We start from the raw sequence: 18,548 nt of genomic DNA on the forward strand, positions 1-18,548 counted from the left end.
CAAGCTATCCATCTTCCTGTTTTCTTTCCTGAACCTAAAAAATATGGGAGAAAGGATAGTTCATACTTCAGAAGTCCGCAGACAACTCAGGAGATAACTAGACAGAACAAAATATTTCAGGAGCTCTGATCAGATGTTCATTTCTTGTGAATGAAAGAACTATTTAAAAGTAGTTGTCTCATGCAACTACCTTTTGTTATACTCACCACAAGATAGTTCTAGGCAGGGTCAAGGCTCATTCTGTTAGGGTATTGGCTTAATCTCTGACGTTTTTGGAAAGCACTTTTACTAAGCACTATAAACTAGATTCCTTCTCCAGGTCTAGGACAGCCTTTGCTAGATCCATTGTCCACAGGCTCCTGGCCTCTATCTTTCTTCCTCCTCCTCCCCCCTGCCAGTCTAAGCTACGGCAGTCTACCCATATATCTAATGTTACTGTATAAGTGATTCATATTATGAAACTAGTACAGTAAACTTGCCATAATAGTAGATGTTCAAATGATCAGTGCTGCAGTAACCTGTCCCTCCTTTCCTCTCTCTCTTTTGTATGTTTTTGTTGCCAGAGTGAGGACCTTTGTTTTTTTTTTTCCTAACTTTGACCTTATCAGGGCCGTAGTTTCCCTATTTCACTTGGCATAAAAGCTTTGAAGGGCTTGGTGCCCATCCCTGCCTTTTCAGTAAGCTCAGCTTGAGCTGACAAACGGTTTGGGTGAGTAGAAGGTGCCCTGAAGGTTTGAAAGCCATCCAGCTGTTGTATTCTTAACAGGATGTAACCAATACTGCAAAGGTTACTGCAACAGTGATCATTTGAACATCTAATGTTATAAGTTAACTTACAAAACTGCACTTTTTGTAGGTTTGAATGGGCAGAGAATTTGCTTCTGTGTAAGTGTTTTGTATGGAATTCATGAAATTCACAACAGCCTTATTTTACCATATATGTTAACAAATGTATACTGTGTCTTCTGACTTGTGCTTTCTCCCTGGAAAACACACAAGAAGTTATTGTTTGAGATTACCCTGTGCTCTTTATACATGGAAAATAAACCAATAATTAACTCTGTTCTTGATATATTTGCATTATCTATATAAAACATATATTTGCATTAAGTATAAAAAACATTAAAATTTTATTTGACTTTTGTTGTCACTCTTAGTGAATTTGCTATTATATTTGTATAGTTAACTAGTACTTTATGTTTGACTTTAAATCTGTTTTTTTTTTTTGTCAGTCACCTTGAACAGCTTTAAATGCCTGTATTAAATGTATTATTTAAACAAATACATGTCTTTATTCATAGGGAATTACTTCAGATTTATTTCCTGGTGTGAAGCTGCCAAAGCCAGACTATCGCATCTTATTGGAGGCCATCAAGGAGAACTGTCAGCGCATGAACTTACAAATGACTAACTTCTTTACTGAGAAGATCTTGCAGGTGTATGAGATGATGATTGTGCGTCATGGCTTTATGATTGTTGGAGAGCCATTTGGTGGAAAGACATGTGCATACCGTGTCTTGGCTGCAGCTTTAAGTGATATTTGTGAAAAGGTAACATTAGAGTTAGGTTGTATAGCAACATTCCTGTTTCATATTAGCATTAAATGTCTTTTTTTTTAATTCAGAATTCTATTTTGTAATGTTTATCCAGTATGTCATCAGGGTATGTAATATACTGGACATTATAAACTTCACAGATTCCCATTGACATACTTGAGTAAATTCTAGAAGATATCAATAATTTTGAAGATTTCTTCAATATCTCTGGTATCTCAGTTATTTTCTCCTTTTATAAACTAGTTATAAAATTCCAGAAACTTCATTGATCAGCTGCAGGCCATGGCTTATATCTTAGCACATTAGTTCAACAGAAGCATAAACCAGACACTGGTGGATCCAAGAATTTTCAAAGAGAGAGGGCACACTGAGGCTTGAAAAAGACTGTGTGAAGGGTGGAATAATTATCCAACATATGGTTGTGAAAGTGAGACCACCAAGTCTTGAGTGCAAAGTTATGATCCTACTGTGTGAGGAAAGTGAAGTGTAAAACTGACATTATTTCACTTGGAAAACATCAGGAGTGCAACAAGAGAGTAGCATAAAAGTAAGATATTAGTCACATAGTAAAAGTAAGTAAATCCCCTTAATAAACCTGAATTTCTTTGTAAATACTTTACTTAACAGAACAGTAAACATACAATAAAATTAAGCCATTTACCAGAACATAAATCCCCTCAATTTTTAGTGCTATGCAGTATTCTACTGGTTTTGTTCAGCATTTAACACACACAACAAAACTAAACTCTTAGGTTGCATATCTGTGTCTGTTTAATAGTAGTTTGAATTCAGTTATTACATTAATATGAGGGTGCATGTGGTGCTTCTAAAGAGAATGCAGCTTAAGCCATGATCTTCACACCTGGCAGTGTGTATCAGTAGGTATTCTGAGTTGGACAGATTCAAAGATGCAGAAAATAGGTTCTGAAGAGGAAATGTAAGGATTATATCGCTAGGTGAAGGGCTGGAGAGACTTTACAAGCTGAAACTTGTTTTAGAGTGGGTTTAATCACTCTTAAAGGAGGAAAGGTAGCATAGACAAATCAACTATTATAACAGGGTGGAACGTTTCTGGACCGCAGAGGAGACCACAACATGTAGTAGTAAAATTGCGTAGATGTTCCTCATTAGATCACTTTTGCAATTGAGATTACATATAGGACATATCCTGCCAAGGAGACTGTAGATCCAGCCAGTTTACAAAGGTTTCACACTCCTTCCTCATGATTGGTACATCTGCCTGTAGCACAAAAGGGCATGTAGGCGTAAGAGGAATCTACAAACATGCCAAAGCTCGGAACTTTCATTGCGCTAATCCCCATATGCAGACTCTTATTAGTGTCACATCTACTGTTTCTGTACTTTGGCGTCAGCACATTCTCTTTAGGCATCTAAGCACTCCATTTGGGATTGTTCTTATTTTCTAACAATTTTTTTCATATAAAAAATTCTTATGTCTGTCAGAAAATGAAAGTGTAGTTGAGGGTGCTAAATTCCATGTAAAGACTCCTACTCTAGCTATGTATTTTGTTTAGGGGCTGATTGTGACATTAACTCATATTCAATTTGCAAGTCATTTAGCCCTGAGATTGTTAGGAGTAGATTAAACTCCATTCATATCTTCATTGAGAACAAACGTCTTCAGAGTTTGGTGTAAGTGGCTATGACATCATCCTTCTCTGAAGAGAACTCTCCCTCTCATTTAAAGAAGAAAGAAAAGTTGTTGAGCAAGGTGAATAATGATCATGGTATGTGAACTCATGTCATTTGGTTTGTGGCCTTTCCCAGACCATCAGTCTGCTGCTGCTTCTGCGCCCTCTAGAATAACCCCTTCAGAGATATCTGTGGTCCAGGACCCTCACACATCTGATCAGACTGTTCATCATGCTGAGTCATCCAGGACGGGAGAACCAATAATTATTTTATCTGAGGGCTGGGGAAGTATCCTTCAGGTTCTGGTGAAGAAGGATGCTGAGAGTCACTCATGGAGGTCAGACCTATGGCTTCAACCCGTATGACAATATATATATGTTCACTCCTCCAAAAAAACTACACAGAAAACCAAACACACTGTCCCCTTTTACCCCTTCTTGTCAAAAAGACAACAAGAGAGATTAGTATAATTTTGCTAAAGGGCTGTTTAAAGCTTCTCTGTCTTGTCAGTCCTCTTTGCCTTCTTCTTCTACTCATATTAAGATCAAGGGCATTCTTTTCTTTTCTGAAGATGAGGATTCTTATGAGGTGAACAATGAAGGAATTGATTTTGCTTCTTAAATTTCTTCTTTCTCATGATGTAAATCTGAGGCAGAGAACATTTTATCCTCTTGACTCCCCAATGAGGAAATTTATTTCAGTGAAGCAACAACAAAAATTAAACTCACAGTAAGGCTGAACAGGGAGTCCAGGCCTTGGACAGATTTGGTAAGTGCGTATATGCTTCAGTGGTCTTTGCAGATTTTACAAGATTACAAAAAGATTTCACCAAAGAGCTTTTCAAGTTTCTTTCTGATTCCATGTCTGCCGAGGACCATAATAGACACTTCTCACAAGTGGCCACCCTCCAGTTGATTTTTAATGTGTCCATGAGGCTGATCTACCATCCAGTGGAAGGTACCTCGTGGGTGGTAGGTTTAGGCATAGCCATTAGTAGACATGCCTGGATGTGACTGTGATTTTGTGGAGCCCTTTAAATCTTCATTCACTAATGCACCCTTTGATGGATCTTCCTTATTTGGCCCCAAAATAAAGGACACACGCTCCAGATGTGAGCAACAGGTAAATACCCTGTCTGCCATGGGCAAACGTTTTTCAACTCCTCAAAGACCTTGCTCAAGGAATCAACAGGTAGAAAAATGTGGTTTCACAAATCCCAGGATCCTTTTCAAGATTCATGTGAAGATAGCTCCCATAGAGGCAGCTCGGAAATGGAAGATAGCATCTCCATGGCAGAGGTGACCCACTGAACCAGGGCTTCTGGGATTCTTTCTCAGACAAGCACTACCAGCGCTCTTGAAGGGAGGCCCAACTATTGCACTCTGGGTGGACCTATTCCAGAGGTCATATCATACAATTTTCCCAAATTCCCCATACAAAAATTAAAAGAATCTGATGTTCCACCCAATCAGAGGGCAGCAGCACTGGAAATAGAGAAGCTGTAGTTTGTGGAATATTCAAGAATCCGGATGGTCATGGTTCAGTCCATTTTGCCCCTACTGTGAAAGAACGATTGGATGTGCTTGACAGATCATCAGGATGCTTACTACCACATTTATTTATTTTATTTATTGACATTTGTTAACCGGGTTAGTCCAGCTGGTCTTTTGGCCCATTTTCAGTGGAGACCCAAGGAGAAATACAGTAACAAAACAAATTCAGCTATTGCGTTATACATTGTTGATAAAAAAAAAAAATTTTAGTAATGAAACATTCAAGACATTGAGTTATACAGAAATTATAATATTCAACACATACATTGTAGCACACAATTGTCTTATTTGGTGGGGCTTAAGATACAGGGGAGGAGAATAAAAAATAACAAGATAAGACTTATTTGCATATGTACAGATAGTAAGGCTTGAGCCATTTTAAGGTTCCTAAAGTATAGAAAGGTATTTAGCAGTAAAGGAATTTTTGATGTTCAGACATATATATATATATATATATATATATATATATATGTATATATACATATATATATACATATATATATATATATATATATATATATATATATACATATATATGTTTGTGTGTGTGAATAGGGAAAAGAAGATAGATGCACTATAAGGTGTACTTAGATGTAATACAAGGGAGGTTAACAGTACATATAGTAGAGATGTAATAAGCAATAATGATATGAGATTCAAGGTAATTGAGTTGGGAGAGCTAAGATAAGAGAGAGATGGGTTAAGTTGGGGTTGTACAGGAACACATTTTGAAGCTAAGTAGATGGAGTTTGAGTTTATATTTAAAGTGGGCTGGGTGAATAGTAGAGCAAATGTCTGTAGGAAGTTTGTTCCAAGCTTGGGCTATAGAGCATTTTTATAAGTTTGCCAACAGTTTTATTTGGTTGGAAATATTGAAGTAGTTGTAGGTTGAAGGTACAGAGGGTACAAGCAGGTTTGTAGGAAGAGATGAAAGTTGAGAGAGCAGGACAAGATGCAGGCTTGTAGTGAATAGAGTGAACCATTTGAAGTTATGAAAACAACAGTAAGTGAGGGAATTTAAGCCAGTTAAGGGATGTAAGGGCTGTGCAGTGGTGTGTTTTGTATGGAGAGTTTGTGATGAATCTTGCAATCTTATGGTAGGTTTGCTGGAGTTTGTGTAAAGTTGTGGATTGAATGTTAGTAAACAATGGAGCAGCATAGAGAAGTAATGAGAGGAGAAAAGCTTGGGCTAGGGTGAGTCTAGCATTTGGAGTCATCAAAATGAATAGGCTCCCCATACGATATCTGCAGTTCTGGCTGGGGAGCCAGTCATTAACAGTTCAGAGCACTGCCCTTTGGTCTCACCACAGCCCCAAGGGTGTTCACCAAATGCATGGCAGTGGTAGCAGTTCACTTGAGACTGCTGGGATTCTGAGTGTTTCCATACTTAGATGACTGTGTCCTACCTGCCCCAACCAGGCTTCGACTCTTAGAAGCACGGGACTACTTGCTCCAGAGGTGCATCCATTTAGGCATCATGGTTAATTACAACAACTTGCAGTTCAATCCTGTGCAGAGTCTGGAGTTCATAGGTGCTCATCTAAACAGTCAGTAAGATAGACTCCCTTTCTCTTGCTTAAATCCAGGCACTGAGATCCCAGGTCAGGAAAGTAATTCAAAATTCTTCTCTTCAGCATGACTAATTTTACAAGCCTTGGGATCCTTGACAGCTGCTGTCACCTGCTCCTCTGGCCAGGTTTCACATCTGAATACTTCACTGGACCCTGTCAACCCAATAGTCCATTCTTCAGCATCCTTTAACCACTCTTGTCAAGATCTCACAGACATGCGAAACGTATCTTCTTTCATGGATTCATTCGAACAAACTCTCTGAAAGTCGTCCATTTCTTCTCCCCCTGTTTGACTTTGCAGAACCATTTAAAGTATCATCCGTCAATGCTCCTTTTGACGGATCCACCATTTTTGGCCCAAAGATAAAAGACACCCTAGCCAGATGTGAATGATGGTAAGACCCTGTCTGCCATAAGCATACATTTCTCCACTCCTCAGAGGCCTTATTCTAGGAACCAAAGAAGTGGGACACTATGGTTTAAAAAATCCAAAGGGCCTTTCCAAGACTCATGAGGCAAAGACTTCCCCCTGGGCAGAGGGGGAAGCAATGGTAGATGCCGCCCTAGGGGTAGAAATGGACTACAGAATCAGGGGTCCAGAGGATCGTTCTCTGGAACTTCCTATCAGCATCCCTGAATGGGGGCCCAATTGCCTTCCTCTGGAGGCAGTCTGGGGCGATTATCCCTGCATCTACCTGCCTGGCAATTGATAACTTCAGCCAAATAGTTGCAGGGGATAATATCCAGAGGTAACAAAATTCCGCTATCTTTAAGTCCCAAACCCCAGAAGAAACTCCCAGATGTTCCACCCAACCAAAGGTAAGTAGCAGTCTTAGAAATTCAAAAACTGCTTGAAAAAAAGAGGCATCCAAAAAGTCCCACCAGACCAAACAGGATCCGGGGTCTACTCAAGATTCTTTTTAGTGGCCAAAAAAACAGGGGACTGGAGTCTCATTTTGGATCTCAGCCAGTTCAACAGGGCAGTTCAGCAAACCAAATTCTAGATAACCTCGGTTCAGTCCATGTTTCTGTTTTTGGAAAAAGGCAACTGGATTTACTCTATAGACCTCCAAGATGCATACTACCACATAAAAATGGAAAAAAGCTCCAGGAGGTTTCTGTGTTTCCTGCTATGAGCCATTCATTTACAGTTGAGAGCATTGCCCTTTGGTCTCACCACAGCCCCAGGGTGTTCAACAAATGCATGGCAATGGTTGCAGCTCATCTCAGACTGCAAGGTTTTTGAGTCTTTCCATATCTTGACGACTGGCTCCTCACCGCTACCACCAGGCATCTTTTAGAACAGGCAAGAGACTACACCATAAATATTACTATGTCTCTATGCATAACAATAAATTTCAAGAAAGGCAAACCTTCACCCTTCTCAGCAACTGGATTTCATTAGTGCTCATTTAGACACTATTACAGAAATTGCATCCCTATCTCCAGAAGGACTACAATGCATCATTGCTCAAGTCAGAAAAATTCTTTGGAGCAACAGGGTTCCAGCGAAACTTGTTATTCAAACCTTAGTCTCCATGGTGGCATCAGTCACTCTAGTTCCTCTAGTGAGGTTTCATATGCAAATTCTACAGTGGTTGCTAGCATCCCATTGGTCTCTGATACATCATCCAATTTCTCATCTAGTTTTGATTACCAGCCGTTGCAAACAAGATCGCAGATAGTGGCTACATTCTGACCAGATCCTCTTGGGTCAACCATTCATTCTTCCTTGGCCCCAAGCCATAGTGACCATGGATGCTTCCCAGATGGGGGGGCATTATCTGGGAAGGACAGTCCAAGGCACATGGTCCCAATTGAAGGCCAATTCGCACGTTGATGTTCTGGAAATGAGGGCAGTGCTGTTGGTGTTGCAAGCATTTCAAGATGCCCTTCTCTCTGAGACAGTAGCTATTTAGACAGACAACATGTCAGTAGGCTGGTGCATAAACAATCAAGGAGGAACCAAATCTTACCCACTTTGTTGATAAGTACTCGGAGTTTGGCAATGGGTGATTTCTTCCAACCACTTTCCGATAGCAATGCACATTCTTGGAAGTGCCAGTGTGATAATGGACAAATTGAGCAGGACTATTTTCATGCTTCATGAGTAGTCTCTGAACCCTGTAGTGGTGAACAAGATTTTTTGCCATTGGGGCCAACCTTGCTGTGACCTCTTTGCCTCTCCCCTTAACAACAGGTGCAGAAGTTGCTTCTCCCTAATCTCCCTTCCGGAGGAGTCACCCAGAGATGCTGTTCTCCACGATTGGCCTCCCAGTCTGTTATATGCCTTTCCCCTGACTCCTCTCACTCCTAAAGAAAGCCAAAAGGATGGAGAATTCAGTAATCCCCATTGCTCCCTTCTGGCCTCGACAAGTTTGGTTTCCCTTCCTGTGGCCTCTTCTGATACGGAAACCATGGATGTTGGACCAAGTTCCAGATCTGTTAACTCACCCACAGGGCATGGTTCATCTGAATCTCCAACATCTCAACATCATTTGAATGGCACAGTGGTGCAGCGGTAGCATTGTAGCCTTACAGCAAGAGGTTCTCTGTTTCAATTCTCGGCTGGAGTGTCTTCTGTGTGGAGTCTGCATGTCCTCCCTACATTCATGTGGGTTTCCTCCGGGTGCTCCAGTTTCCTCCCATGTTTCAAAGACATGTGTCTGGATCTTTTCTCATAGGGCCTCCTCTGATAATTGGCTTTGTTCCAAGTCAGACTTTCCCAGTAAACAAATGTTAAATAAAAATAAAATAAATCTCAAGTTCACTGCGTGGCATCTCCATTTCCCATGATTGCCAGGCATCCATTCCTTTCTCCTCCTGTCCAATGTATTATTATTGCTCATCACAAGCCTTCTACAAAAAAACTGTATCAAGGGAAATGGGAAAAAATTACTAGATGGGCCTTGAATAAAGGACTGGATCCTTATACCAGTCCCATTCATGAAGTTCTGGATTTTCTAAACACACTTTTCCAATCTGGTTCCTCTGCATCTATGATAAAAGTTAATTTGGCTGCAATTTCAAATTTCCATTCAGGTTGGAATGACTCTCCTCTAATGTCTCACAAAATTTGTAAGGCTTTTTTGAAGGGACTGTTGCTACAAAAACCTCCATTTAAAGAAACAGCTCCCTCATGGGATCTAACTATTGTTCTTCAAGCTCTTACTAAGAACCCCTTTGAACCATCAGTATCTTGTGATTTAAAGTATTTATCCTGGAAGGCATTATTTTTGGTGGCTATTACTTCTGCAAGAAGGGTTTCTGAGTTGCAGGCCCTATCATGCAAATCACCCTACCTAATTTTTCATAAAGATAGAGTTGCACTTGGAACAAATCCATCCTTCCTACCAAAAGTAGTTTCTGAAAGCAATAATGTTAAGTTGTCAGTCTCGCCTTCATTCTTGCTGGATGGGTTCGGAGCCGATCCTCGGGTCCGACTCGGCACTTGCTAAGCTTGAGAGCTAATTTTACCAGCTCGAGGCAACCCTATATCCCATGATGCAAGGCGGAGACTACCCAGATCTCGTTTGCCGCTTTGCTAATGAGGTGCCTTTTTTTACCAGCTCCAGGTAAGTTACTGAATATAAGACTTTAGTCTACCCCCTAAAATCTTTCATATCCATAGTTGTTTCTGGTTAACCTTAACGCTTACTTTAACCCTATTCCCGTTAGTGCTCCCTTTTTTTTCGAGTTATTTATCCCCTTCCCTAGCTTAGGCCTTAGGCCTTCCCCTTCCTAAATTTTTTCCTGTCAGGGATTGTTTGTGTCTGACTGTGTTGTTATCCCTGTTTACTTTAAATTGTTGGATTGGGTGTTTTTTGTTTGTGTGTGTTAGTGTTTTGTTTTTTCACAACTTGTTGTTCCTCGACACAGTTATGTCGAAGGACACAAAGGTCTTAGGCTTCAAGAAGTGTGACTCGTGCTGTCAGAAGATGTCTCTGACAGACGGTCACACTTCTTGTGTTTACTGCCTGGGACTTCTGCACCTGCAGGACTCTTGTGCTATCTGTCATGCCTTCAGCCCAAGAGTCCTGCAGGAGCGCAGAAATAAATTGATATTAAGGGGCTTATTAAAGCCTGAGAGCTCCCCGACTAAGTCGGCGCCGTGGAAGCCCTCGAAACCTATCAAGCCTTCGGCTCAAAGTTCCAAGCCGTCAGCTTCTGGTTTATCTTCACCAGGGTTGAGATCGGCTCCGGCCGGAGCCGATCCATCCACTATAGCAGTCACAGTATCGGCTCCACCCAGCGCCGATACTGCCCAATCTGGACATTCAGTGTCGGCTCCGGCTGGAGCCGACATATCCTCGGCTCCGTTGGCTCCATCGATCTCTAAAAAGAGATCTCGATCCCCCTCATTAGAGTCGATACGTTCGGCTCTGAGATCACCCTTGCTCTCGGAGCGGAGCCATCGGAGCTGTTCTTCTCGGTCGTCCAGGCTGTCTGATCACGACCTCGAGAGAGTGGTGAGTAGACTATTAAAGTCTCAGGCATTGGCCCAAATGCTCCATAGCCCATTTCAACAGATGGTAGCTATTTCACATCCACCAAACATTCCTCCTTCGACTCTCTTACAGAGCTTGGAGCCGGAGCTCCTCGGAACCGTGGCCGTTGTAGCTTCGGAGCCGATACCACCCCTTTCGGCTCCGTCGTCCTCTGCTCCGATTTCCTCCTTGAGGCCTTCATTGGAGGGATCCGGGCGTTTGGTCTCTCTCGTCGCCTCCGAGGGGGCGAGTGGCATCGGACCCTTGTCCGACCCCGTTCTCCCTCTCGGGGCTTCGGCGTTGGTGAGCTCAGCCCCAACATCTGCCTCGGAGCCTTCCCTCTCAGTGAGGCCTGGAGTTCCTATCTCTTCGGAGCGGGAACCTTCTGGTCTCTCTGACGGGGGAGCCTTCGAGGTGATGAGGAGTGTACTAGCCCCTGGGCTTAGTCAACGGACAGTTCCATCAGCTCCTCCCACTACAGTGCCTGCTGACGTCTCTTCCCACTCTCTTGCTCCCGGACTCAGAGATCCAACGCCTCAGGTTTCCCCATTGGGAATATCTTCCTCTTCCGAGGCTTCTCCTGATCCATCAGGCGAACCTCCGCGTAAGAGGACATGTAAGAGGAAACATCTAGACTCCCCGAGTCTATTACATCTGATACTGACCTGGATGAGTCGGAGGGATCCCCAAGGTCTTCCTCTGAGGATGTCTCTTTCTCAGACATCCTAGAACTCCTTAAGCAGAGGGGGAACTGGCCCTCCCTTAATCCTTCCGAGGACGAGTCAGTATACCTGGAGGCATTCGGATCTCGACCCTCCACCTCCTGGGTGTCTCCGCCTTTCGACCCTCTTTTGGATGTAGTGGCTCGGAAGGCGTGGATGGCTTCGGATTCGGTGGCACCTATTCCTAGGAGGCCTTCAGAATTCATTACGGCCCCACCAGATAGACAATATTTGACAAAGGGTGTCCCAGTTGATGCCATGGTGGTGGCTGCTGCCACCAAGAAGGAACTAGCTGATCCTTCAGTACCTGTCCATCCTCCTAACAAGGATTCTAGGACTATGGACAGGTACGGCAAGCGGATTTTTTCTTCAGCGACTTTTGCCATGAGATCGCTGAACTACTTCTGCCACTTCACCCGCCTTCAAAGAGATGTTCTTAAAGAGTTGGGAGAAGTTTTACAGGATCCGTCAGCTGCTGGGTCTCAGGATAAGATTAGTTCACAGCTAGGAATCCTTAACTCCATTGTTAACTCCTCTATGCAGCTCATTTCTTATGCAGCCGATGGAGCGAGTAGGGCTGCAGGCACAGGAGTGGCTTTAAGGCGTCAGTCCTGGATGCGGCTTTGTAATTTTGCAGACCCCTTCAAGGCATCCTTCACAAACTCCCCTTTTGATGGTTTGACCTGTTCGGGCCTCAAGTGAAAGACACTTTGACTAGATGCGAACAAGATGGCAAGACTCTTTCTGCCGTAGGAGTCCGTTTCTCCACCCCTTCAAGACCTTACCCCAAAGGACAGAAGGGAGGGAAAATGTGATTCCGCAAATCTCAAGGAGTCACTCCTGACGCACAAAGTCAGTTTACCCCTAGAGGCAGAGGGGGTAACAATAATAGACGCCACCCTAGGGGCAGAGGGGGTCCGCAGAATCAGGGTAGCAGAGAGCCTCTTTCTGACAAACCCTTCCAGCATCCCTGAGATGTTGCCCGATTGTCTGCCTTCAGAGGCAGTCGGGGGAAAATTATCGCTGTACCCAATAGCTTGGCTTTCCCTTTCTCAAGACAAATAGGTACAGTCGATTATATCCGAGGGTTACAAAATTCCCTTTATTCAAACCCCAATTCAGCAAAAGGGAACCCTTCCAGACGTTCCACCCGGTCTAAGGGAACTAGCAGTATTAGAAATATCAAAACTGCTAGCAAAAAGAGCCATCCAGCCAGTCCCAGCGGACCAAATAGGATCCGGAATCTACTCAAGGTTCTTTTTAGTTCCAAAAAAGACAGGGGACTGGAGACCAATATTAGATCTGAGCAAACTAAACAAGTTTGTAAAGAAATCAAGATTCCGGATGGTCACGCTTCAGTCCATTCTACCCTTTCTGGGCAAGGACAATTGGATGTGCTCGATAGATCTTCAGGATGCGTACTATCACATAAAAATTCACAGACGCTCCAGAAGATTTCTCCGCTTTCGGCTGGGGACCAGTCACTTCCAATTCAGAGCCCTGCCCTTTGGACTCACTACAGCCCCCAGAGTGTTCACCAAATGTATGGCAGTGGTTACAGCTCACCTGAGATGTCAAGGATTCCAGGTGTTTCCATATCTAGACGACTGGCTCCTCACTGCCACCACCAGGCATCAACTTCTCCAAGCCAGAGATTACACCATTCACATTTGCAGAGGTCTAGGGATTTCTGTAAATTTCGAAAAATCTGCCTTGTCACCTTGTCAATCTATTACTTTTATAGGCGCAAAATTGGACACCGTACAACTTTCAGCAAAGTTAACAGACCAAAGGATCTTGGACATTCAAAGACACGTCCAAGTGATTCTTCTCAGCAACAGAATTCAGGCCAGATTTGCTCTGAAAGTATTGGGTCTTATGGCGGCCGCCATAACACTTCTTCCCTTTGCCCGCTTTTACATGTGTCTTCTACAATGGATGCTATTCGCCCAATGGTCTTTTCAACAACTTCCCATGCATCACAAGATCATAGTAACTCCAACTTGCAAAAGGCATCTGACCTGGTGGATATCGTCCCCTCAAGTCCATCAGGGCAGACCCTTTGTTCCTCCTGCCCCGGTTGCCACAGTTACATCGGATGCATCCCTGATCAGGTGGGGGGGGCATTATCAGGGCAGAATGGTCCATGGCACTTGGCAACCTTTCGAATACCATCTGCACATAAATGTCCTGGAGATGAGAGTGGTGCTTTTAATGTTGCAAGCCCTCAACGACTCTCTTCCCCTGGGAACTATTGCAGTCCAAACAGACAATATGTCCGTAGTGTGGTATATCAACAAACAGGGCGGAACCAAGTCCTATCCACTGTGACGAGAGGCTCTCAGACTTTGGCAATGGGCAATCTCTTCTCAGTGGTTTCTGATAGCAATGCATATCCCCGGGAAATCCAACATCATAGCGGACAGATTGAGCAGAGCTATTCTCATGCCTTACGAGTGGTCTCTCAAACAATCAGTGACGGAAGAGATTTTTCAGAAGTGGGGCCTTCCTTGCTGCGACCTTTTCGCTACACCTCAAAACAGCAAATGCCCATACTTCTTCTCTCTCTTCTCCCTTCCAGGCCATCCCCCCAGAGACGCTCTAACCCAAGATTGGCCCCGGGGACTTCTTTATGCCTTCCCCCTTTCGCTGATACCTCAACTAATTCAGAAAGCAACCCTTGAGAGCCAAGTTGATTCTCATTGCCCCTTATTGGCCTCGACAGATATGGTTTCCGTTCCTACATCGTTATCTCTTGGTACAGCCATGGCATCTGGACCCGGTTCCAGATCTTCTGACCCACCAGTCGGGGCAACTGCACCAATCCATACCTTCTCTCAACCTCACTGCTTGGTTGCTCCACTTCCATCCTTAGCCAGGCTTCCTATGATTTCTAATCCCGTCCGGGATATCATAGTAGCTTCCCTAAAATCTTCTACCAGAATGATTTACACTAGTAAATGGCGACGTTTCTCCTTCTGGGCAAAAGCTAGGAACATAGACCCCTTTACTGCTCCGATTCATTTGGTCTTGGACTTCCTAGCTGAGATTTTTCATTCAGGATCCTCTTCCTCCACAGTGAAAGTTCAACTGGCAGCCATTTCAAATTTTCATATAGGCCTTTTGGACCACAACATTATGTCACATAAACTTTGCAAGGCATTCCTTCGAGGTATCTTTTTACTTAAACCTCCGATTAGAGACCCCCCACCACAGTGGGATCTAAATTTAATTTTAACATCCTTGATTCTTCCCCCTTTCGAACCTGCAGCTGCCTGTTCTTTGAAATTTCTTTCTTGGAAGACACTTTTTCTAGTCGCCATTACTTCTGCCAGGAGAGTATCTGAGCTTCATGCTCTCTGCATTCGTCCTCCCTATTTAATATTCCACAAAGATAGGGTATCTCTAAGGACTAATCTGTCTTTCTTACCAAAAGTGGCATCGCAGATCTTCCAGTGTTTTTCCTGAATTATTCTGATAGAGCAGAACAAAAGTTACATTGTCTTGATGTTCACCGCCAGCTCAGATATTATCTGGACAAAACTAAACTTTTTAGGAAATCTGATCAGCTGTTTCTATCCTATGCAGAGAACAGGAAAGGCCTTCCAGTTTCCAAGGTGACTTTATCTAGATGGCTGTCTTCTCTGATCACTTACATTTATCAGCTCAGAGGCAAAGAGTTGATTTCTAAGCCAAAAGCCCATTCTACCAGAGCTCTAGCTACATCGACAGCTTTTCAAGCTAGACTTCCAATAGACACTATTTGTGCAGCAGCCACATGGGCCTCTCCTCATACCTTTGTTTCACATTACAAATTAGACTTGGCCTCCAGAGACAGAGCGAATTTTGGTTCCACCGTTCTCAAGAGTTTGTTCCATTGAGCCACCCAGGATAGAGGTGCTAGGGACGTGGTCCCATCCAGCAAGTATGAAGGCGAGATTGACAACTTAACATTAAGAAGTTATATACCTACCATAACATTCCATGTTAGTTGTCTTCTCTCACCTTCTTTCTTGCGTCCCACCCTCCATCCCCCTAGCCTGGTCAGACTGAGAAGATTATGCCTCTTCTATTAAGAGGTTTTATTCCTTTTCTAGCTATTCAGCTTCTAGTGTCACTAGATTAGGTTGATCCTTTCTAGAGGATTATGATGTTATTTAGTATTGTTACTTTTTCTTCCTCCTCTACAGTTGGAAGAATATATTACTATTTCCTTAGCTACCAAACGAGATCTGGGTAGTCTCCGCCTTGTATCATGGGATATAGGGTTGCCTCGAGCTGGTAAAATTAGCTCTCGAGCTTAGCAAGTGCCGAGTTGGAGCCGAGGATCAGCTCCGAACCCATCCAGCAAGAAAGAAGGTGAGAGAAGACAACTAACATGGAACGTTATGGTAGGTACATAACTTCTTATTAATCAGTCACTACAATTTTTCCCCTAATTTTTCTAACACGGGAATATACCCTTAATTTACTAGATGTACATAAACAACTACATTTTTATCTTCACAGAACTAGAGTTCAGGAAATAGGATCAGTTATTTGTAGCATTTCCTTCCCACCATATGGGTAATCCAGTTGCTAAGGTTACTTTAGCTAAATGGCTCAGAGACTGCATCATGTTCATTTATCATTCTAAAGGATTTCAACTACCCAAACCAGTTCAAGCCCATTCAACTAGAGCTGTGGCGACTTTAGCAGTTTTCATGCCAGAGCTTCAATAGATGACATCTGTGCAGCAGTCACATGGTCTTATCATCATACCTTTATCACTCATTACAAATTACATCAGGTCTCAATGAGTCGAGCATCCTTTGGCTCTATGGTGCTTAGGAATATTATTCCTTGAGACCTCCCAAGGCTAAAGTAGCTGGGGATGTCAAGGATTGGGTGAAGATTGACATCATCAGATAAAGAAGTTATGTTTTACCATAACGCTCCATATGTGTTGTCAATCTTCAACAATCCTTGACATCCGCACCCACCTTTCCCCATCCTGATACTCTTAGTAGACCGGATTAGTCCTAAGCTAGTTTCCCTTTAAGGGCTCATATATCGCCTCCTTCTCTATACTTTCTACAGTTAACCATATTTTGTTTTTCTATATGCTAATTATTTGGCAAACTCAATCTGAGGTAATCTCTGTGAGGAGCATTATGGGTAGTGCCTGACTTGAGAGTTTGGAGAGCACGAGCTGGAAGATATGGCTAAGTCATTTCCGAGATTCGGAACCGAACTCCACTGTCAAGAATTGGTGAAGATCAGCAGCACAGATGGAATGTTATGGTAAGACACACCTTCTTTTTTTACTGGGGAAAGTCTGACTGGTACAGAGCCCATTTTCAGCAGAAGCCTGGGGAGAAATGCTCCAGACGTGTCTTTGAAATGTGGGAGGAAGTCAGAGCAAATATCAAAAGTGCCAAAGTACTGCAAGCAGACAATCCAAAAGGAAAAACCACTTTAATGACAAAACACAGCAGAGCTTTCGGACATAATCCTTCTTCAATACTACAAACTTATAAAATTTCTTTCATCTTATATACAGGCCCAAAGTAGTCATGTGGTTAGCAGCCCAAAAATCACATGACCATAAGTATCACTCAATAAGGCAAAGTTAAAACAACACAGATAACAATGATTCTATAGTACATAACAAAAATAATTTAAATAATTTAAAAATTCAGCTTGCTAATATGATTAATAATCAAAGTTACACATAAAATTCATATTATAAAATTCATATTGTAGAAACAATATACATAATTATAAATTCAATCTACTGAGCTTAACTAAAATTGGTTTAAGGCTCAGCATACTGTTCAAACCAGGAGAACGGTCACCAGCAAACCTTAAAATCCACTCATATTCTTTAATTTCTAAGAAGTTATTTATATCACCACCTCTTGGGGAGGGGAAAACAATGTCAATAACCCTGAATTTAAAAACATGATCTTGTCCACAATCTAACATGTGCTTATATAAAGCATTTGTTTTGACACATCTTCTAATTTCAGACTTATGCTCTGTAATCCTCTCTTTCAACCTACGAGTGGTTTTAACTTTGCCTTATTGAGTGATACTTATGGTCATGTAATTTTTGGGCTGCTAACCACATGACTACTTTGGGCCTGTATATAAGATGAAAGAAATTTTATAAGTTTGCATTATTGAAGAAGGATTATGTCCGAAAGCTCTGCTGTGTTTTGTCAGGAAGTCAGAGCATCCAGAGGAAACCCACACAAATGCAGGGAGGATATGCAGACTCCACTCAGGAAGCAACCCAGCTGAGAATCGAAATGAAGAACCTCTTGCTGTGAAGCAACAATGCTAACCACTGTACAACTGCACTGCCGAATTATTGCAGAGTTCATCTACTTCTCCCCCCAAATCTACTATATCCAAATACAAACCATATTGACGTAATTTTAGTTGCAAGCATTGTACATCACAAACCATATTGACATAATTGTAGTTGCAAACTTTATACATCACTTATAATCTATCCAGTCATTGTCAGTTAAACATTACATAGCTCATTCAAATCCTGCCTTCTTTCAAACCTTGTTCCTCCTCTGCATGTATTGTTCCTACATTTCCCATGAAATTTACTGCTACCCTTTTCTAAAGATACCAATTCTAGTTGTTTTATCTCTGTTACTATATTCACTGCTACTAGTAAAGTTGGTTTAGACTTTAATTTCCATTTTCTAGTAATTGTTTTTTTTGGCAACCACCATAATTAGACTCAGCAAGGTCTTATCTATGTCTAGGCAATTTCGATTTTGTCTCATAGCTCAAAAAATTAATTTTTTTACTTACACTAGTTTGCTTACTCAGTATCTCTGACAGACTAGTCTCCATGGAATCTTTAAATTCTGTCAGCTCATTACACTCCCAGAAAATGTTTCCAGTTACTTCTTTCTTCCCCATCGTACCTCCAGCATTTGCTGTCTACCTGAGGAAAATTTCTATGGAATCTACATGGGTTATAAAAATGCCTATGTAAACA

General features: G+C 42.3%; 1 protein-coding gene across 1 annotated transcript in view; it reads left to right on the top strand.

The window, feature by feature from the left end:
* The window catches only part of DNAH7 (dynein axonemal heavy chain 7), a 4,771,155-nt gene that overhangs the window by 2,414,448 nt on the left and 2,338,159 nt on the right, over nucleotides 1–18,548 (top strand). The window contains exon 26 of the mRNA XM_044073696.1: nucleotides 1,302–1,550. Within this exon, the coding sequence (XP_043929631.1) occupies nucleotides 1,302–1,550 (249 nt within the window). The remainder of the gene's footprint in view (nucleotides 1–1,301; nucleotides 1,551–18,548) is intronic.

Source organism: Protopterus annectens, chromosome 6.part0 (assembly GCF_019279795.1).
Source record: "Protopterus annectens isolate FY-2018-M chromosome 6.part0, PAN1.0, whole genome shotgun sequence".
NCBI classification, from domain to species: domain Eukaryota; kingdom Metazoa; phylum Chordata; order Ceratodontiformes; family Protopteridae; genus Protopterus; species Protopterus annectens.